General features: G+C 49.1%; 1 protein-coding gene and 1 long non-coding RNA gene across 4 annotated transcripts in view; both read left to right on the top strand.

Annotated features, from left to right (window-relative positions):
* LOC122382488 (medium-chain acyl-CoA ligase ACSF2, mitochondrial-like) overlaps window positions 1-4,824 on the top strand; it is a 76,826-nt gene extending 72,002 nt beyond the window's left edge. For all 3 annotated transcript variants that reach the window (XM_043367876.1, XM_043367878.1, XM_043367877.1), the window contains one exon: window positions 3,963-4,824. In XM_043367876.1, the coding sequence (XP_043223811.1) occupies window positions 3,963-4,088 (126 nt within the window). In that variant the 3' untranslated portion in view covers window positions 4,089-4,824. The remainder of the gene's footprint in view (window positions 1-3,962) is intronic.
* A 5,161-nt stretch (window positions 4,825-9,985) lies between these two features.
* Window positions 9,986-17,298, top strand: LOC122382451. The gene is made up of 2 exons (XR_006256682.1): window positions 9,986-10,048; window positions 15,645-17,298. It is a non-coding gene; the product is annotated as an uncharacterized LOC122382451 (long non-coding RNA).
* The last annotated feature ends 1,898 nt before the right edge of the window (window positions 17,299-19,196 follow it).

Genomic DNA, 19,196 nt, shown 5'->3' with positions numbered 1-19,196 from the left:
ACTGACTGAAGATGTCTGCATATTCGCTGAGAATGGTTCTGAGCTTCTCCTTTCCTTCCGCTGAGAAGTCAGATCCGTCGACATCAAGTACTTCTGTCACCGTCGTATTCTGACGCCTTTCTGTTCTGCAGCTCACATCATCAACGTCATCATCATCACTGTCCTCAACGCCTCCGTCTGCAGCCAGGCACAACTTGTACTCGCAGTCCTTCTCGTTTGTAGCATCATAAAATGTCCCTAGGTCACTGCCTCTGAGAACACGGACTTCTTCAGACCCAACATTTGTCAAAATGATCGAGACGCACCCGTCGTCGTCTGCAACGACCAGAGCCCTTGGAGTCAGGAGTCCCTCCCGCTCCGCTACGGTTGATGGCTCGAATATCCCGGCTGCACCCATTTCGTCACTCTGCACGCCGTCCACTCTCTCCAGCTTACCGGCTACCACGCTCTCTGACCGTGCTGGAATGACGACGTTCGACAGTAATCGCACTCGCGCACGTCTTGGTCGAACCTGCTCCCGGCTCGGCAGGGGAACGCTCATGGTTCCAATCTTGAATGAGCCAGCGTCGTCGTCGATGACCGTGCGATGCATGCACGTGAAGTCGCGACCTAGTATCACGTCGTACACGAGGTCGTCTGCCACGGTCACTACCGGGCATCGGAAGCTGACTCCATCAATGCATAATGAGAGGTTTTCCAGCTCACCAACTACCTGGAGGGAGGTACCTCCCGCTCCGATAGCATTGCGCGCGCTCGGGCTGAGCCGGATTGCTCTGAGTGCTGGGTTCCCCTCATAAAATCCTCTTCGCATCATGGTGAAGTCGGCACCAGTGTCCACCAGCGCCCATGTCGGAGCGCCGTGAATGACGACCCGAACGGCCGACGCCGTGAGTGGGGACGCTTTCGAGAGGACTGGGACCTGTCCCACGGCTCCAGTCCGGTTCAGTTTTCCTGATGCGCACCGGGGCCCCGCCGGGGATCAGCAGCTCTTGTCTCGGAGTGGCCTCCGCCAGTGCTGCCACCCTGGAAGTATTGGCACCCCGCCATCCAGTGGCCCTGCTGCCCGCAGCATAAGCAGAGCGGCAGCGCGCGCCCATCCCTTGTCGACGGCAATGAGATGGGGCAGTGTCGCTTGAGGTGACCCAATTCTCCACAGCCGAAGTATCTGAAGCTAGGTGAACCACGGCTACGCTCGGGGCAGTCTCGCTGAAAATGACCCGGCTGCTCGCAGCGGTAGCACTGGGGAAGTCGGCGAGACTTACTCGCATCAGTTGTCGTCTTCGGCGCCATTGTGATGGCCGATATCGACTCGTGTAGCCCGCGAATATGATCTTCGATGGCTGTGAGCCGGTTGTTGTCCGTCACAGTCTTTTCTGCTTGACCCGCGGTTGCTTCACCCCCGACCGGGCGGACCGCCCCGATGACGTCGATCTCATGATTTCGCACTGCCTTGATCGTCTTCCTCGTCTCCTCGAATTCTTTACTAACGCGTACCGCGTCAGTCAGTGTGGATACGTTTTGGCTGATTAACCTCTCTTGCAATTGCGTGTCACGGAGGCCACAGATGAATCGGCCGCACTGGAATCCCTCCATGGCGCTGTGGTCGCTGGGCAGAGCCGGCTGGGCTAGCCCACTCAGCTCTCTGATCCTGGCTGAGAAGTCTTCAACAGACTCCGAAGGTGATTGGCAAACTCGGTTGAGTTCGGCATGAGCCTGCAACGTGCTTATTTGCCGACCGAATCGACTTTTCAGTGCTTCAACCACCCTGCCGTAGTCCTTCCGTGACTCTTCGGTGAGTGACGCGAATGTGTCCAGTGCGACTCCGTCCAAAAGACCCACCATAGCCGCCAGCCGGTCCCCGGCTTTCATGCTCGCCGTCTGAGCTTCGAATGGGCAGAACCATTTCTGCCACACTTCCCCCGACTCTCCACTAAATTTCGAAGCTCTTGAAAGGAAAATGGTAGATAAATCCATAGTTTGTTATACTGAACTCTACTGGAGAGAACCTCTCGCCACCCAAAGTCTCTACTCACCGGCTCCGTCCACCTTTTCCACCGTGAGCTTGCGTAGGCCGTCACAGAACTCTCACAGCAATCTTCTTTCTTAAAAACTCATATGCAGCCCATTTACGTTATTGGTCCTACCGACCGCGCCAAAATATGTTAGGGCCAAGTAAAGCTGCATATACCACGACACTGTGTATTGTGCTTCCAGCGACCGAAGACCAAGCACGGACACGGCGACCCGCCGACTGACCCAGTCTGGTCACGGTCGCGCCCTTATATAACCACGGCACAGAGCGCATGCGCGATGACCGCGCGGCGGTCAGGCGGCTCGCCGGCCGGACGGCCGGGCCGCCGACCCCGCCCTGTTCCACGGCCCCACACGGCCGGTGCGCGGTCACAATATCCCAACACTTTCACCTGGTATACCGCGCAGGAGACGGCGCCGTGCCTGTCTCACTATCTCAGCGCCGTGCTTTACCGCCCTGGCGATCCCCGCGGCGCTCTCCCCAGAGTGAGACAAATGCGCCCCTTCCGCTCGGCTAATGTCGCTGATAGTGAGACGAAGTGCCGCCTCACACCACAGCCGTCTGCGCCGCCGCCCCCGTCCCGGCACCAGACGCTCGGCGCGTCCCTTCCTGCCACCGGTAACGTGCGGTGATTGTGATGATGGGCGGGAGCCGGTAGTATGTGGCAATTGTGATGACGGGATAGCCGTTACCGAGACCGCGTTCGGTTGCTTGCGGCAACTGTGAGAATGGACCAAGGCCGGGCAGGATCAGCGATTGTGCGCATATGGGCTGCGAGCAGGAAGGAGCGGCGCAGCCTCCCACTGGGACCGTCCTGTCGAAAACAGCATCAGCACCGCACGCCAAATTGGCGCATCTGCCCCGGAGGTAAACACCGCCGCGCCCGGCGCGCCGGCCGCCTCCGCCCCCGCCCACGGCGGTGGGTCGGATCACGGCGCCGCCGCTCGCGTTACCGGCTCATTAGCGGCTGATGCGGCGGATGTGCGACGAATGCGCCGAGTTTGGCGCAGGGGTGGGCGGCGCGGGTGGGCCGCTGGTGCAGGAAGGTGGTCTGCGGCCTGTAGGGTGTCACCTGCGATGGGTGTAAGGTGTTACCTGCGGTAGGTGCGAGGTGTCACATGGAGTCGATATAGAGTTTCGTGCGGAAGTGGTGACGTGCACAACAGCAGATGTACTGTGTGGCAGTAATTATCTATTAATTAGACATAACATACAATAATGGAGAGCAGTAGTCTGCGCTGATTATGTGGTCCTACAAACATATACCTACATACTCGCAGGCATTACCGTCTGTTGTAATGTTTTTTGATTTGTTTTTTGTTTTTAGGTCCTACGATGATGCGATGTTATCCATTTTCGAATGCGCTGGAAAGTGTTATCTACTGGTTATATTCATTAGTTTCAGGCTTTTCGCTGCTTGGACTCAGCGTTTTGAAGGCTAATTGTGTATTGTGTAACCTAATTATTCAGAATCTATTTTGGGATACTATTCTGTCTTTGTCTTTGTCCCTGCTATGGGATGACACGGTTACGAAAGTCGATCAAAATACTAACGGTGATCAAATGAAGTCATTGCGGCTGGCCCTGTAATGAGAAACTTTCAACTAATTGTGCTAAGGTTGTGAAATTCCCGGCACTTAGGCAATAGGCATGCTAAGTAGTTAGGACTGGCAAGGTGCTCGATGATGCAATTGTCCACACTTAGCAGTCTGCAGTATCTCAGGGAATTCACGCTGTAAATTGCCGGAATGGTTGCAGGTGACCAGCAGTGAGAGGACGTATTGTTCTCGCTATTGAAATGAGACACCAAAATGCACAATGTCAGAGACCCGTAAATTTTGGAATTAATTTGCCGTAATCAAAACCATCATAAGTAAGTACCTCTTCGATGCGTGTCTTGTCTCTCACCACTCGCTTTTGCCCTCCTCAGATCGCCCACTACAAGGTACCGCGCTACATCGAGTTCCGCGACGACTTCCCGAAGACCGTCACCGGCAAGATCCAGAAGTTCGTCATGCGCGACACCATGACACGCGAGCTGGGCCTGAGTCAGTAGACTCCCCTGTCTCTGTAGTCGGACGCCGGCGGTGGGCGCTGGGGGGGGGGGGGGGGGGACCGGCGGCGGTCGCCGACGTTACTAGGTCGAGGTGTAACAGCGCTAAGCCTCTGAGTCCATTGTTTGTGGCCCGGTGAGCCGGTGGCTTACCGACCGGCCACCCCGGCTCGGATACAGGCTAGTCGGAGCCAGCCTGGGCTAGGTAGCCGTGGCTGGGCTGGATGGCCGTAAACGGGCGCTATATATGCTATGTTGGTGGTTGCTAGTAAGACGGTCAATCAGATAGTACACGGTCAGAACTCTTGTTAGGATGGTGAAAATTGGACGGTTGCATCGTTACACAAACGTGTGAAAGAGAGTATACTATAAACGGATAGATTTGGGTGGCATTCCGTTTCATAAAGCATGTTGACACTTGACAGGTAAGCAGCGTGTATCGTGCATGAGCGTTAAGTAATGCAGTGGTGTGGGCATGTGTGAGGTTGTTTCTTCCTCCCTCGGCACTCATAAGGCTCTACGGAATCACAGCTTACGATTGATGTTTCTCGAGCAGTTGTGTTTCTGGTATCGACTGTATGACCGGAGGGTTCTTCTGAGTAAAAACCTGCAGAATAACTAGTTCCGCCTTGATAATGGCTTTACTGATAAATTATTTGCACCAATATGCGATCTATATCATTGCGCTTTGTACTCGTAACCTACTTTGGTGTGGCTGAATACAACTGATGCTTGTTTTGTTGTTGATGCTGGTTACTGTTGTTGACACTGGACCTTTGCTGTCACTGGTCTCCGTTGTCACGGATTCCTACTGTCACTAATCTCTGCTGGCACCGGTCTCTGCTGTCACTGATCCATACTGTCACTGCTCCATGCTATCACTGGCCTCTATCGTCACTGGTCCCTGTCGTCAGTGCTCCCTACACTGTAAAAAAAGTTTAGCATTTGGGGTACTAACGGCTGCTATTCGTAGCACCTTTTAGCGTCAAAAGAACCCTACGACGTATTTACAAAGAAGCATGGTGCTAATACTGTGCTAATGATAGCTAACATTCCCATCAAATATTATAAGTTTAGATCACCTATTCTTCTACTGAGCTTAACGTCTACTTCTGCTAGTACCCAGTCCATCAGTGAGTGCTCTTTCAAGCTGGATTTCTAATTAGAACCATTTTACGTGTTTTAGAAGTTGGTAATGCTGAATATGGTGCTTACGTTAGTATCACAATAGAACCGGACATGCTTACAGAGGAAACAAATTTGAAATTGGCGCCAAAGAAAGTAGCTAAGCCCTGCTTTACAAATCTCTGGGAGTCTTATCACCAGCCCTTTAGCACCTTTTGACGGCGCAGAGCGATATGCGCATGCGCGTGCCAGCTGTTTCCGGCCACGTGTTGCGCCATTTTAGTGGAGTCCGTTGGTCGTGGTGGGAGTGTGTGCACGTGCTCCGGTATATGAAGTGAAATGAAGTGAAGTGAAGTGCTCCGGGCACATGCCACCGAGTGATAGCTCTGGAATGATAGCTTAAAGCAGCTATTATCGGTGGAATCCGTCGTGCGTGGCATGGGAGTGCGTGCCCCTGCTCCGGGAGGCAGTGAGGTGGAGGGAAGTGCAGTGCAGCAGTGCAGTGAAGTGAAATGAAGTGCTCCGGGGCCGGGTGGTACATGAGCATTTGCCACCGACACATGCCACCGACACCGACGTTGATCGACTTTGGTGAGTCTGACACGTTGTATCTTTTGATATTATATCTTATATTGTTTAAGTGCTTCATATTCCGATTTTGGCAAATCGCGCTTCTTGGTCTGAAGGAAAGTTGTGTTGTTTGCGAAAATAGCTCCCAACAGAAAAAAAAATCTTGGAACTGATCCAGTTTTTTTTTGCTCCAGGCATGGGGCCTGGTCAGTTCTTCCGTCGACTACCACTTACAATGGAGGACAACTACGACAACAACACGGGGTCTCCGGTTCCGTCTATCACTAAACGCCGTCTGGTCGTGGATGAGGTCGAACTTATGGCCATGAACGGAACGTCGGTTCAACGACCCCCCCCCCCCCGCCTCCCCCAGTCGATCTCGCGTTAATCGTCGGTCACTGCGAGTGTGCAGGTATATGAGCGACCTTTCGTTATTTCCCGTGCGTTTGTTTGTGTATATATTTATATTTGTTTTTCATGCAGATGAAATGAAGTGTTAATAAATGTTCAATTATTATTTTTTAATTTTATAATGTGTTGGATGCTTGAAAGATGCACTTACACGGGAATATTGCAGAATGCAAAACACAATCATTGAGACTTGTAGTTATCACTTATCTAGGATATAACCTTTTTTGCACGTCTTTTCGGCCTTACACAATTTCCTTTTTGGTAATTGATTAGTCCTTTTTGCAGTAACTAGTGAAAGTATGTGCTGCTAAAGAAAGCAGTTTTTGCGAACTTTTCATGCAGCAGCTTTAACTAGTATAGATATTCTACTTTCAGCCCCAATGCTTTCGTTAGCATTATTCTACTTGTCGTGGGGTAACAATAGCGCTAAAACGGTTCATATGTGAGTACGGAAGGTACTAACTGCATGCTATTCTTAGCACCTTTTAAAGTTTAGCACCGCTAGGGTACTGAAAATTGGTCTAGCAGGTGTAGGGTACTACATTTAGTACACGGGTGCTAAACAAATATGGGTACTTATATTAGCACCTTGATACTAAACTAGATCTCAGTTAAGTACGAATAAAATGCTTAGCTTAGCACCGCTAGGGTACTGAAAATTAGTCAATTGAAAAGTACCTCTATGGTGCTAAACTTTTTTTACAGTGTACTGTCGTCACTGGTCTGTGCTGTCGTTGCTGATCCCTGCTGCCGTTGCTGATCCCCGCTGTCGTCACTGGTCTCTGTGGCCACTGTTCCCTGCTGTCGCCACTGATCCCTGCTGTCGTCACTGGTCTGTGCTGTTGCCATTATTCTCGGTGGTCACTGGTCTCTGCCGTCACGGGCACCCGTCGCCACCTCTGCCATGGGTGGCGGCGGAGTGGTAATTTGGCCAGTTGCCCGGCTCGTTACCGCCTGTTTATTGATTCGCCACTCGCCAACATCGCGCTGACCTTCCTTTGGCCATTGTTGATCCGTCAAGGAAAATAGTGTTCGGGACCATGCGATGTTTGGCTGTGCAAGATAAAGACAGGGGTAGTACGACGTTTTATGCCTAAACCCTAGTCGTATTCGGATGTCAGTGCTACCCGTTTCCTCTCGGCATCGGTGTAACTTGTGCCTTTAAAGTGTCTTCCGCAGGCTTGCAGTAGTAGCTGATGAACATTACAAAGCACTAAATTCAGAGTGATTGGTAGTAATGTGGCATCGGACATCCTTTGAGCGACTTTATTGACTTGACCTTAATTAACTACGCCAGCGATATATTGTGGATGATCGGAACCCGTAGTCAATTTTCGCACTCATCGTGTAATGTAATTAATTTCGCGCTGTTTTGTATAGGCATTGGGCAAAGCTAACAGTCAATCTTCCTAAGCGAACTGTGGCTGCCTGTCAGATGTCGGAACCTCTTGTTTATAACAAATTTTCTCAATTATTAGCATGTCATCTATCTAACTAGAAAATGTACAATCCGAGGCTGAACTATTTCGTCTCAACTGACGAAATTCATTCTGCTTATGTGTAAGATGTTTTCTGTTGTAAAATACTTACTACTGATACTGGGCCCAGCGCATCGTTTGCACTTTTGTTAACAACTGGAAAATGCAAAAAAAAAATCGATGCGAGAATCGATTAATATAGTTGAACATGACCTTGGCCAGCTCGCATCAGAATATAGAAAAACAGCCCAGTGGTCACCTTGGAATAGTTATGCAAATTTGACTCCAGGTGAAATCGTTGGGACCTGTTTCGGGCACGGTGAGCAGGTCTCCTTTTCGCACTGGGTCCGTGTGGGGTTCAGCCGGCGCGGCACCTCTCCGCAGTGGGTGGGGACCGGTGACCGCCGCGCCACTGACGATTGAAAGCGGACAGCGGCCGTATCGATTGGCGGACCACGGGGAGCCGGAGCCGTCTGTCCGCGCTCGACAGGCCGCTCGAGTGAGATGGAGTGAGAGTTAGAGGAGGGAAGCTCTGTCTATTAATGTGCGGTTACCTGCGGGGTGGTCTGGAAATGGCGAATGGGGTTTGGGGTATCTGGTGGACTTTTGTCGCTTCGCGATGCAACGAGTTTATTTCTATTGGGCATGCGTTATAAGTGGTAAGATAGTATTGAAAATCAGTATGTGCAAAACAATGGTCATTAAGTGTTCCGAAAAGTCCATGGAGCTCAACCATGACAATTGATGATGCTACACTTTTGCACGGGAGGGAAGCTGTGGGCTATAATTTGGCATGCTTCCTATAACTCAGTCACATGTTATAAAATCCGATGAGGGCTTGTATGACTTCCACTTAATGGCGCGTTGATTACAGGGAGTAAGGGGACTCGTGCTTCCCTTTACCCACCCAAAAAATGTGTGCTTGATACAGTTTGTAGTTTGAGAAGCTTTAAGAAGTTATTATCCTCTCTGCCTTCCTCTTCTCTGCGCCAGCCGTGCTGGGCGGCGTACCGTGTCTTCGGCCGTCGGTCCGCCCCCGGGTTCGGCCGGTCGGTCGGCGGACCAATTATCGCCGCGGGGGTCGGTCATTGGGGGGACTTCGCCGTCGGGGTCCGTGCGGCCTGTGGTCACGAAGACTCCAGGTGGAGTGCTGGGAGGTGTCAGAGGGAGAGGTGGGATATGGAGCGTTTGCTGGATATCTTCTTGTGGTGTGCTGGCGTAATGGATCACAACTCTAGCTCAGTGGGTCAACCAAACACGTGAATAGATGTACCGCCCTGACGTCAATCGTTGGACTGCCTTATCAGCTCTCGTATCCTTCTTCTGAAACGATTCCGGCATTATTGTTTTCGTTCTAAATACAGCATAATGCTGAAATAAAATCACATGGTCTGTAATACGACCGAAATCCATCCATAATCCGCCATCGTTTCCGTTGCAGTCCCGCTCCAGTCCTCCGTCTTTGTTTGTAGCTATGCTAGAATCTGTGTTTGTGTCTGTGTTTGTACCCCTTGTCCCTCCATCTGTGTTTGTTCTGAGTTGTAACTTGTATCGATGTTAGTATCGTGTTTGTCCCCACCGTCGCTCCACCGCCAGTCGGCGATCGTCCCGCTGCCGTTGGCGGTTTCCGCGGCGCTCTCCGCGGATCCTCTGACCTTCCGCCGGAGCCGGCCGCCGCGCTGCTGCCAGACGGTGTCGGCGGCAGCACCCGGCTCCCTGCCAGGCCGCGCTGCGCCGGGCGGCACATGGCACCGCCGAGCCGGGCTGATCGCCCCCGAGACGGGGCCAGCGGCACGACACGGCGGCAAAAACTGCGTGTTGTGCTGGAGTGTCGTCAGGCAGCCAGCGAGGTCGCCGCTGATGGTGTCGGAAGTGGTGATAGGGGAAACACTTTGGTAACATCCCGTGCCTGGAGATGGGTAATTGCTGACCGTGCTCTTCAGGGCGTATTTTAAGGGATTTTCACTGGGTCGGCAATCACATTTAGGGGCGGCATTTTGCACTCATAGGGGCGGCACTTGGCATCTGAGGGGGGCGCCATACCTAATGATATTTAATGACAAAAAAGACACGTTCGACGGTTCTTTTATAACTCCTTCTAAGTAATGATTTCAGATTCAACCTACCTAAGCTCAGCGGTATTACGTCTATTTTTCCGGGATATAAGTACTAAGTAGTATTTCTCGTGTCATAATGCGACAACTGAACTATAATTTGACTTTACAAAAATTAATTTAAAAATTTTACCTGAGGTCAAGTTCATGAACTTTCGGCTTGTTTCGTGCTTTCGGCGAATTTCGTCAACATTCATTTCTAGCGCTGCGCGCTGGGCGTAGCAACGCCTTTTCGACTGCTAAGTGATTATCTGTCTGTATTGAGGTAAATATTACTATGTTTATAGAATCTATGTAGAAAATAGGACCAGTCTATGCACACCATCTGAAGTCTGGATTTAGTTGAACCAGTAGGCTGTTGATAAATTGTAAGCTGTCAAGGTTGTAAAATGCCCTCTCAAAAAGAGCAGATTGAAAAGCTTACTGCTGAGAATGATGAGCTGAGGGAGCTGGTAGAAGCATTAACCCAACGCCTCAAAAAGCTTGAGGAATCTCATGAGACATCTGATGTGCGTCACTCAGAGACGCTCGTACGTCTTGAGGCAGTGGAAGAGAACCTCTGTCAGGTCAAGACTGAGTGTCTTGAGCTCAGACAGGACCAGTCCAATCTTATGATTGATCTTGAACTGCAGCAGATGTATTCCCGTAAACAGACCCTGCTGATCACAGGCGAGGCCGTCAAAAATCCAGAGAGGGGTGAGGATGTGCGAAAGCTTGTTCTATCTCTGCTCAAAGAACATCTCGGCATCAGTGACCTGGACCTGAGGAGCATCTGTGCATGCCACAGACTTAAAAACCCAAAAGTCATCCTGGTTCGATTTGTATCACTCGATGACAGTGATCGTGTGTACAGAGCCAGGACCAAACCCAAGAAAAGGGGACTCATGATATTTGAATCTCTGACATCTGAGAGGCTGGCTGTGATCCATTACCTGAAACAGCTGAAGCAAGAGGAAAACTCCCCGGTCCTATCTTACTATACCCAGTCAGGGAGAATCTATGTCCGTACATCTGAGGATAGGGAGATCAGACCAACTGAGATTCCAGTTGGGGCTAGTAATGCAGAAATCAGAGACATGTGCCTTGGCAAAAAAGTTGATCTGACCCCAGTGGGAATCTGTGACCAGTTCCGCTCCATCCGCTGTGGGAACGCGCCTGGACATCCTAAGCGGCCACAAAGTGGCCCTGCTAAAGATGCCCTGGGTTGGTCAAAGGTGCCAGCCAAACAGAAAAAGTCTGCCGATGCAGCTGCCCGACCAGTCTCAGGCCAGACCTAGCTCAAGGAGCTGGTCCAAATTTTGAACTAGGATACTGAAAGCTGCATTGTACTGAGTTGTGACATCTGTAAGTCTAGATGCTGTGATTGATGGTCCTTTCAAATGAATTTTTCTTTTAATATCGTAGAGGAGTAGCCTTGTGCTCGCTATCTTTGGGCGGTCCAGGGATTGGCCTGGCATCGGTGAATGTATTTCGGGGGCGTTCCTTCTTCGGTTCGGGGGGTTGGCTGTGCAAGCCACAGAAATGTACATTTCTGTGGCTTGTATGGTTGACTTTTTGAGCTGGGGAGGGGGCGTTTCCGGGGTGTATTCATTGATGTTGGGCTGATTTTTTGGATTGTTTGGGGATGGTGAGCGTGGGGTTGTTCTTCTGCGATATTCAATAATGCTGCTCATTTTAGTACTTCGCCATCTTATTACACTTAACGTGAATTTTTCTTTTCTATGTGCATAGACTGGTTCTAACAGTGACAGGGATCACCTGTTTACCTGTCTACTAATTCTCATTCTATTTTCTTTTTCATTTAATTTTCTTCTTTTTTACTAAGTGCGTAGGCTAAGCTTTCAACTATCTCGTTGCAAGGAGCTTTTTGTGTTATTGATGAGGCTACAACTCCCAGACTGGTGCCCAATGACTCGCATGGAATAATTGACACTGAACTGACATACCCAGAGCTCCAATCTGTAGCTCACAACTGCTCGACATTGACAACCCAACAAGCATCATGTGTCATTCAACCTGAATACCCATCTTTTATACACATCAATTCACAGTCACTTAAGAGAAACCACGATGATATTGTATCTTTAATTCATAAAGAGGGGCTCAAAGCAGACTTCATAATGATTTCTGAGACTTGGATTGAACCTGACCTCAGGAATTCATACAATATCGTGGGATATGAATCAGTTCATTCTATACCAGAAGGGATATCTAGAGGCAAAGGTGCTGCCATCTACATTAAGAAAGAGTTGTACACTTTCTGCACAATCATGGACTCTTACTGTGCTAAGGAAAAGGAATATCAGACAATTTTTATCCAAATTAGTCCTCCAAACGGTACTCCATTCATTGTTGCAACTACATACAGGTCACCTTCTTATTCTCTTGATGTATTTATGCCATATCTTGAGAACACTTTGTCCAATCTTAGCCATTTGAACAGACCCTGTTTCTGGGGTGGAGATTTCAATGTTAATTTGTTCATGTATAACGACTGTGCTGATGCAAAATCATTTCTTGACTGTTTCAGCTCATATGGTCTCTCTCCCACAATAACAGTTCCTACTAGGGTAGCAAATGCTCCCCCATACAGCAGAACGCTCATTGACAACATTTTCTGTAATTGTCTTGACCTGGTTAAAGTAAACGGAATTATTCATGCAGGTATTGCTGACCATGAAGCTGTTCTGTGTACGAGCAACTTACCCACCCTTGGGTTACTATCGACTCCCATGCCAAGGCACAGAGGATTTGACTATGGGCGAATAGAAGAATTAAAATGTAGAGTAACTGAAAAACTTAGGGGGTTTACAGATCTTAATGATCCGGATATGGCAGCAGAGCAATTTGTTATGTCCATCAGTGAAGAAACAGCTAAGCTGTCTTCTGTAAAAACGTCCAGGCAGTTCACACCTATTCAGCCCTGGATAACACCAGGCATCCTGCGAAGCATTAGCAAAAAAAATAAGCTCCTGAAACAGTTTCATTCCAATCGTAACCATGAAACTCAGCTAAAATTTAGACAGTATAGAAACATGCTTAGGCTAACCATCCGTCGTGCAAAAAAGAACTACTTCCAAAATCAATTTCGTAAACATGCCCACAATCCACGGATGCTTTGGGCCGACTTACGGGAAGCCATACGCCGAAACAAAACTTCCTCAGAATTACCCGATCAATTTGAAGTGAATGGTATTCTTTCTAACAACCACTCACAGATTGCTGATGCGTTCAACACTCACTACAGTAATGTTGGACCAAAATTAGACCTTGCTCTGGGACCTGCAGCCATTGACCCAATGCAATACATGAACGATGTTCAGGCACCTGAGATGATGTTGTTTAACCCCACCACGGAGTGGCACGTTGGTAAAACTGTGACGGAGCTTAGAGAAGTGGGTGCTGGCCTTGGTGGCATCAGCACTAAGCTGATAAAATCCTTGCTCCCAGTAATACTAACTGAACTCACTCATCTTATTAACTTATGTATAACTAAATCAATTTTTCCAAAAAAAATTTAAACTTGCTCTAATAACGCCCATATATAAAGCTGGCACCCGTACGAACTTCTCGAACTATAGACCAATATGAATACTGACAGCTTTATCTAAAGTTCTTGAATCTATAATGTATGACCAGTTGATAACATTCATCAGTGCCAATGACATTCTTTATGATTTCCAATTTGGGTTTAGACAAAAACATTCAACTTACATGCCAATCTCGTTACTTCATGATTTCATTACTGAAAACTTGTCTGTCAGACGTAAAGCTGCAGCAATATACCTGGACCTTGCTCGTGCCTTTGATACCGTAAATATTGATATTCTGCTTCGCAAACTATCTAAATACGGCGTTGGAGATAGTGCTTATCAACTTCTATCATCATGTCTAACGTCAAGGTCACAAAAACTTAAATACAAAGACATCATCTCAGGTGCCAGGGACGTCACCTGTGGTGTACCGCAGGGCTCGCTTCTGGGACCATTGTTATTTCTTACTTATATTAAAGGGACCCTCCCACCTTCAAAAAAGTTAATGAATTGGCACGATAGTGATGTCGCTCGGTTCAGAAAGAGCGAAAACGAATATCTACCAAATTTCATCGAAAAATATTCACCGGTTTTCAAGATATTAGACTTTTACTTTTGTTTACTTTTTGGGATCTCCGCTGTTCCTAGCGACTTTATTTGAAAGTGCGGCATTTGTTGCGCGCAAAGCAGGCATATACCACCGCGTGCTACCAAACGTTTTAGTAAAAGATTTAAAAATAGTTAGATCTCCGCTGACGTCACAAATTCTAAGGGGGCATACCAATGCACTAGCCCCTTAGAATCCGAAAACTGCAAGTTTGAAATTCCATATCTCCGAATTAAAGCATTTGTCGATGTTGTGAGTGCCCAAACCGGTATTTGCAGGCCATGGCCACCAATTTGGCTATCTCAACTCAAAACTAATGTTAAGGTGGGAGTGTCCCTTTAATGATTTACACGCTGCCTGTCAAGAAGCCAAAATATTCCTCTTTGCTGATGACACTGTATTGCTATATTCTGCTCCAACTCTGGCTGAGCTGCAAAGCATTATTTCAAGGTCGTTTCCTAAGATACATAAGTGGCTTCAGGCCAATAGATTATCTCTCTCAATACCTAAAACTTTCTATCAAATCTACTCCTCTCAAGGGACTGAGCCAGATTTAACAATTCCGGTTGCAAACTCATGTCTTAAACGAACTAAAACTGTAAAATATCTCGGTATTCTCATTGATGAGAACCTAAAATTCAAATCGCACATAAACAAAGTATCAGGAATTTGTAGTAGAAATTTAGGTATTCTTTACAGAGCCAGATACTTACTTACCCGAGACTTACTGGTTCTCCTATATAATTCACTAGTACAACCCTACCTTATGTATTGTTCACATATTTGGGGCTCGAACTATCCGACAACCCTCAAACCTATTATAACAGTCCAGAAGCGAGCCATTCGCCTGATTATGAACAAGGAGCCCAGAACATCTACATCCCCACTCTTCAGAGAGTTGCGAATGCTGAAATTCAACGATCTAGTTAAGTATCAAATCCTATTGGTTCTACATGACCGTCTATTTGGTCATCTTCCTAACGCGGTAGCTGACAGACCTAGCCATTAACCATGACTCCCCAAGTAGAACGAGACGTACGCAACACTTCCGAGAGCAGAGTAGTACAAGTGGTAATATTCCCAACCACAGACTTACTAACTACCGACGATATGTACTATTCCATGCGGGCCCATTGTTGTGGAATGAAGTTGTAGCCTCACGAATTCCCAATATTAATGATATTCCGGCATCTAAAGCCTTATTTAAAAAATGCATTAAAATCATATTTATTGATACTTATTAACCTGTCTTGCATACTCTCTATATACTTGATACACACCCACACCCGTCTTGCGGTACTCCGGAGCAAGGCGAGCGGCTAGCCAATCTGTATCTTCTTTTCTCTTTCTTTTTTTTCTCTCTCTTCTTTTTTTTTAACTACATCTTATCACCACGGTAACCACAAATCCACCTGTGCATAAATTATCATTTATCACCCTGTCGTTAAATGATTTAATCAAATAACTAATTTGTGCTTTGTGTAGTGGCCACGGGAAGCCTTGTGACCTTTGCCACACACAATTGCACGTACAGCCCGGAATTTATCATTAGCACATTGAATTTTGTTTATATATTTTTGCAATACATGTATATCAAGCAAAATCAGTGTTAAGAAGCCATTTGTTCGCTATCTATCAATCCTATCCCCCCCCTCTACCCCATGCCCATGACATCACCATCTATATGTCCATTACATACTTACCTCACTCCCTGTTTCCAGCACCCTCCGGACGCTGCTCAACTGTCGGCTCACTCTGCTGCCTGGGCTTACGCTGCCCTGCGGAGCTCAGCCACGGGCGACGGGATGTCAGCTCCAACTGTCGCGGCCTGTGCTGCCGATCGGGCCTCAGTCCCTGCCGGCGCCGGATGGGACGCCGACGTCGGCCGCTGCCGATCAGTCTGTGGTCCGCCGATGATCGGACTCGTGCTGGACTCGTGCCATAACTACCTCCGATGTGACTCGCGGCAAGCTGCCGACGTCCATCTCAGTCGCCAGAATGCTGCCATCTGGGCCCTCGTTGCTGTCGGCGAGAGTCGCACTGCGAGTGGCCTAACCTCGACCTCCACTGACCTCGGTCCCTGCCGACACCGGTGGGACGCCACGTCGGCCGCTGCAGATCCGGCTCTGATCCACCGCCGATCAGACTCGTACCATACCTACCTCCGACTTGATTCTCAGCAAGCCACCAGCGTCCGTCTCAGTCGCTCGTCACAGTCACCAGGATGCTGCAATCTGGGCTCTCATTGCTGACGGCGCGAGTCGCTCTGCGAGTGGCCTAACCTCGACCTCTGCTGACCTCGGACCCTGCCGACGCCGGTGGGATGCCACGGCGGCCGCTGCAGATGATGACCCTGCTCTGACTTGACGCTCCACTGGTCGTGGGTGCTGCCGGCCCCGCCTCAAGCGCCGGTGATGCTGCCGTCTGAATGCCGGGCTAGGCGCCCGGCCTCGATGTGCGCGAAACAAGCCCAAGCCCCCGCCCCTATGACCCATCCGGGCCAACCCGGGACTGGTCCCTCCTGTGAGGGGCCGGTCGGCCGGCCGGGCGTGCGGAGCGCCGACCTAGACGGGTCGACGCTTCGCTCGCCCGGTCGGTGGTTAGGGGGCACCGTCCGGGGTTGCTTGCCGGGCGGTGCGGGCGGGGGCTGGCGGCCCGCCTGGAGCGCCGGGGAGGTAGCCATCAGATCTCCCCGGCTGGGGAAGCATCCCCCAGCTCTCCCCAGGGCCGTGGACGGCACCGTCCCGGCCTGGCCAGGCGGGCCGCCGATGGTGAGCAGTGGGGACAGTCGTTTGGGCGATCACACTGCCCCGGTGGTGGCGTGAGGGGGATGCGTGATTTCTCCTCAGCTGCATTCACTGTATGCACTGTGTGAATCTAATGGCGATGGCGCTGCTCTTACCTACAACCTACTTAACTACTAACACTGACTGACCACTCTAACAATACTAGCATGTACATATCCTAAATCCAACCCCCTTCCACGAGCAGCGCCATCTATCTATTATAACTGCCATGTACGCCATCTGTTTTCTGTTCCATGGGCTGCTCTCACTCGCTTTCTTTGTACCTGTTCAAATATACCACCGGTGGGAACCGGAATGAACGAAAAAAAAACTCACCATAAATAAAACATGTTGCATACCAGTCGATCCGTATCGTCAAGCTTAAAACATTCACGGTGTTTTATGGCTCTAGAACAGTGGTCGGCTGGTCGCACGAGTGGTGCCCACTTTATGGGCGCTGGACGGGGCCATTACCCCCACTTGTCATACCCCATTGCAAGCCCCATTGCTTACACAGCAAGGGTCGCTGATATTCGGCCATATCCTTTGACGCCTCTATTGTTCTGCATCTAAATAAAATGCAACACAATTAACTCTCTTTTTATGGAGAGGGAGAGCGGGTGGAGTAAGGATGAAGTCATACATTTTTTATTCATTAGTTACTCGCGTAATGAACAGCGTATTGATTTGTAACGATACGTTCATCCCCCCCCCCCCCCCCAAGTTAATGAATGGTATACCTACCTACTCAAATATTTTCGTGACCCCAGTGACATTTTCATTGAGTTTTTGAAATTTGAATGACCTTCACTCGGTAACTTTCTCTCCGGATCGGCCGGCGGACAAAACGCAAGCGAAGACAATGCGGGGAGTCCGGTGCTCTACCAACTGAGCTACGGAACAGGCAAATGCTCACCATAGATACACCGACTGAACGATCCCTTTATAACTTCAGCGATTGATAAGACAAACAGTGTGTAACTGTATATATAAAATGTAAGTCTCGAAATTGCTATGCCTTTGACCAAAGGTAAGGACAATTTTGCGACCCTTCCATTAGGTATAAGGAAATGGGAGAAAATCAGGGCATGCATGCCTCTTTTTTAGGTAGACAAATGTCAAAGTTAACGAATTTAAACATCATAAAACAATTAAAAATGAAACACTTAATCGGAAAATTGCCACCCACGACCCCTCGTTATGTCCTTGAGGTCATGTCAGGTCATGGAAGGCCTCCATCAGTTTTTTTTTCAATAACTTCTGATAGAGACATGCGACATGCCTGAGCGATGAAAACACCTTAGATCAGTTTGACGATACAAATCGACTGATATGCAACGTGACCTTTACCAGTCAGGTCATGACCTGGACATGAGCTCAAATTTCCCAAATGACATTTGAATGTCAAATTATAGTTCATGCGACGCATCTCGACGAGAGGAGCACAGTACTGAAAAAACAATGTCATAACTTTCGTGAGTCAATAATTATTATAGTAAAAAGGTTCTTCATTAAAACAGCTCAGTAGAGGGGCGGAGGGGGTTCACTGTCCACTCCAACCCTCCCCGGCCCGGCACCGGTTAAACTAGTTGTGCTCTGGAGGTTAAGCCGTTGATGTTAGGTCAAGTCTGAGGACTTTATAGGAACGTTGAAGAGCAATCGAATGCGTTTTTTTCGCGGTGCTGTAGTTCTATTCTTCCCCGAGTTATCGCCAGTTTGTCAATAAATGTTGAAACAGACAACATTTCACCTTTGATGACCTCTGGTCACCTGATATTTGACATTTGACTTGACCTAACCAAAGTACGGTTAACCAACTAACCCAAGTAGTTTTTGACACTCTTTCGAATGCCGCTTACCGCGTGTCGCTACGTGGCCCAGTAGCCAAGTTATAGGGGTCGGGAGGGGGGTTCAAACCTCAGCCCGGCGCCGGTTAAGGAAAGGCACTATCATTTTGGAGGCGCTGCAGATATGCTAAGGGACGACAGCATCATTTTGAGGCGCGCCACCAACTTTTTTAGGGCACTTAAACCACTTTGAGGGCACCACCGACACTGTGAGAAGCGCAATTATCTCTTTGAGCGTTGGGGGTGGCACCATTACATTGAAGGGCGCCATGTGCGCAGTGATGTGGGGCAAACTGACAATGAGGAGCGCCTCCGATACTTAGAAGAGACGCCAACATTACTCGGGGGGGGGGGGGCAACATCGCTTTTATTTTGAGGACGCCACCCCATTGTAAGGGGCGGCACTGTAACTTTGAGGACCGCCGCGGATACTTTAAGGGGCGGTTCCATCATATGGAGGGGCGCTACAGATCGTTAATGGGCGGCAATAGGTATGATATTTAGGGACTCCGATACTTCGAAGGGCGCCACCGTTTGTTTGAGGGTGACATCATCACTTTGAGGGGCACCACCGATACTGTTCGGGGCGCCACCGACACTGCCAGGAGCACAGTCATCACTTTGACCGGCGCTTCTATGA

This window comes from Amphibalanus amphitrite, unplaced genomic scaffold (assembly GCF_019059575.1).
Source record: "Amphibalanus amphitrite isolate SeventyFive unplaced genomic scaffold, NRLGWU_Aamphi_draft 000140F_arrow, whole genome shotgun sequence".
NCBI classification, from domain to species: Eukaryota; Metazoa; Arthropoda; class Thecostraca; order Balanomorpha; family Balanidae; genus Amphibalanus; species Amphibalanus amphitrite.
The sequence above is the reverse complement of the archived record's forward strand: the minus strand, read 5'-3'. Positions and strand labels throughout refer to the sequence as shown.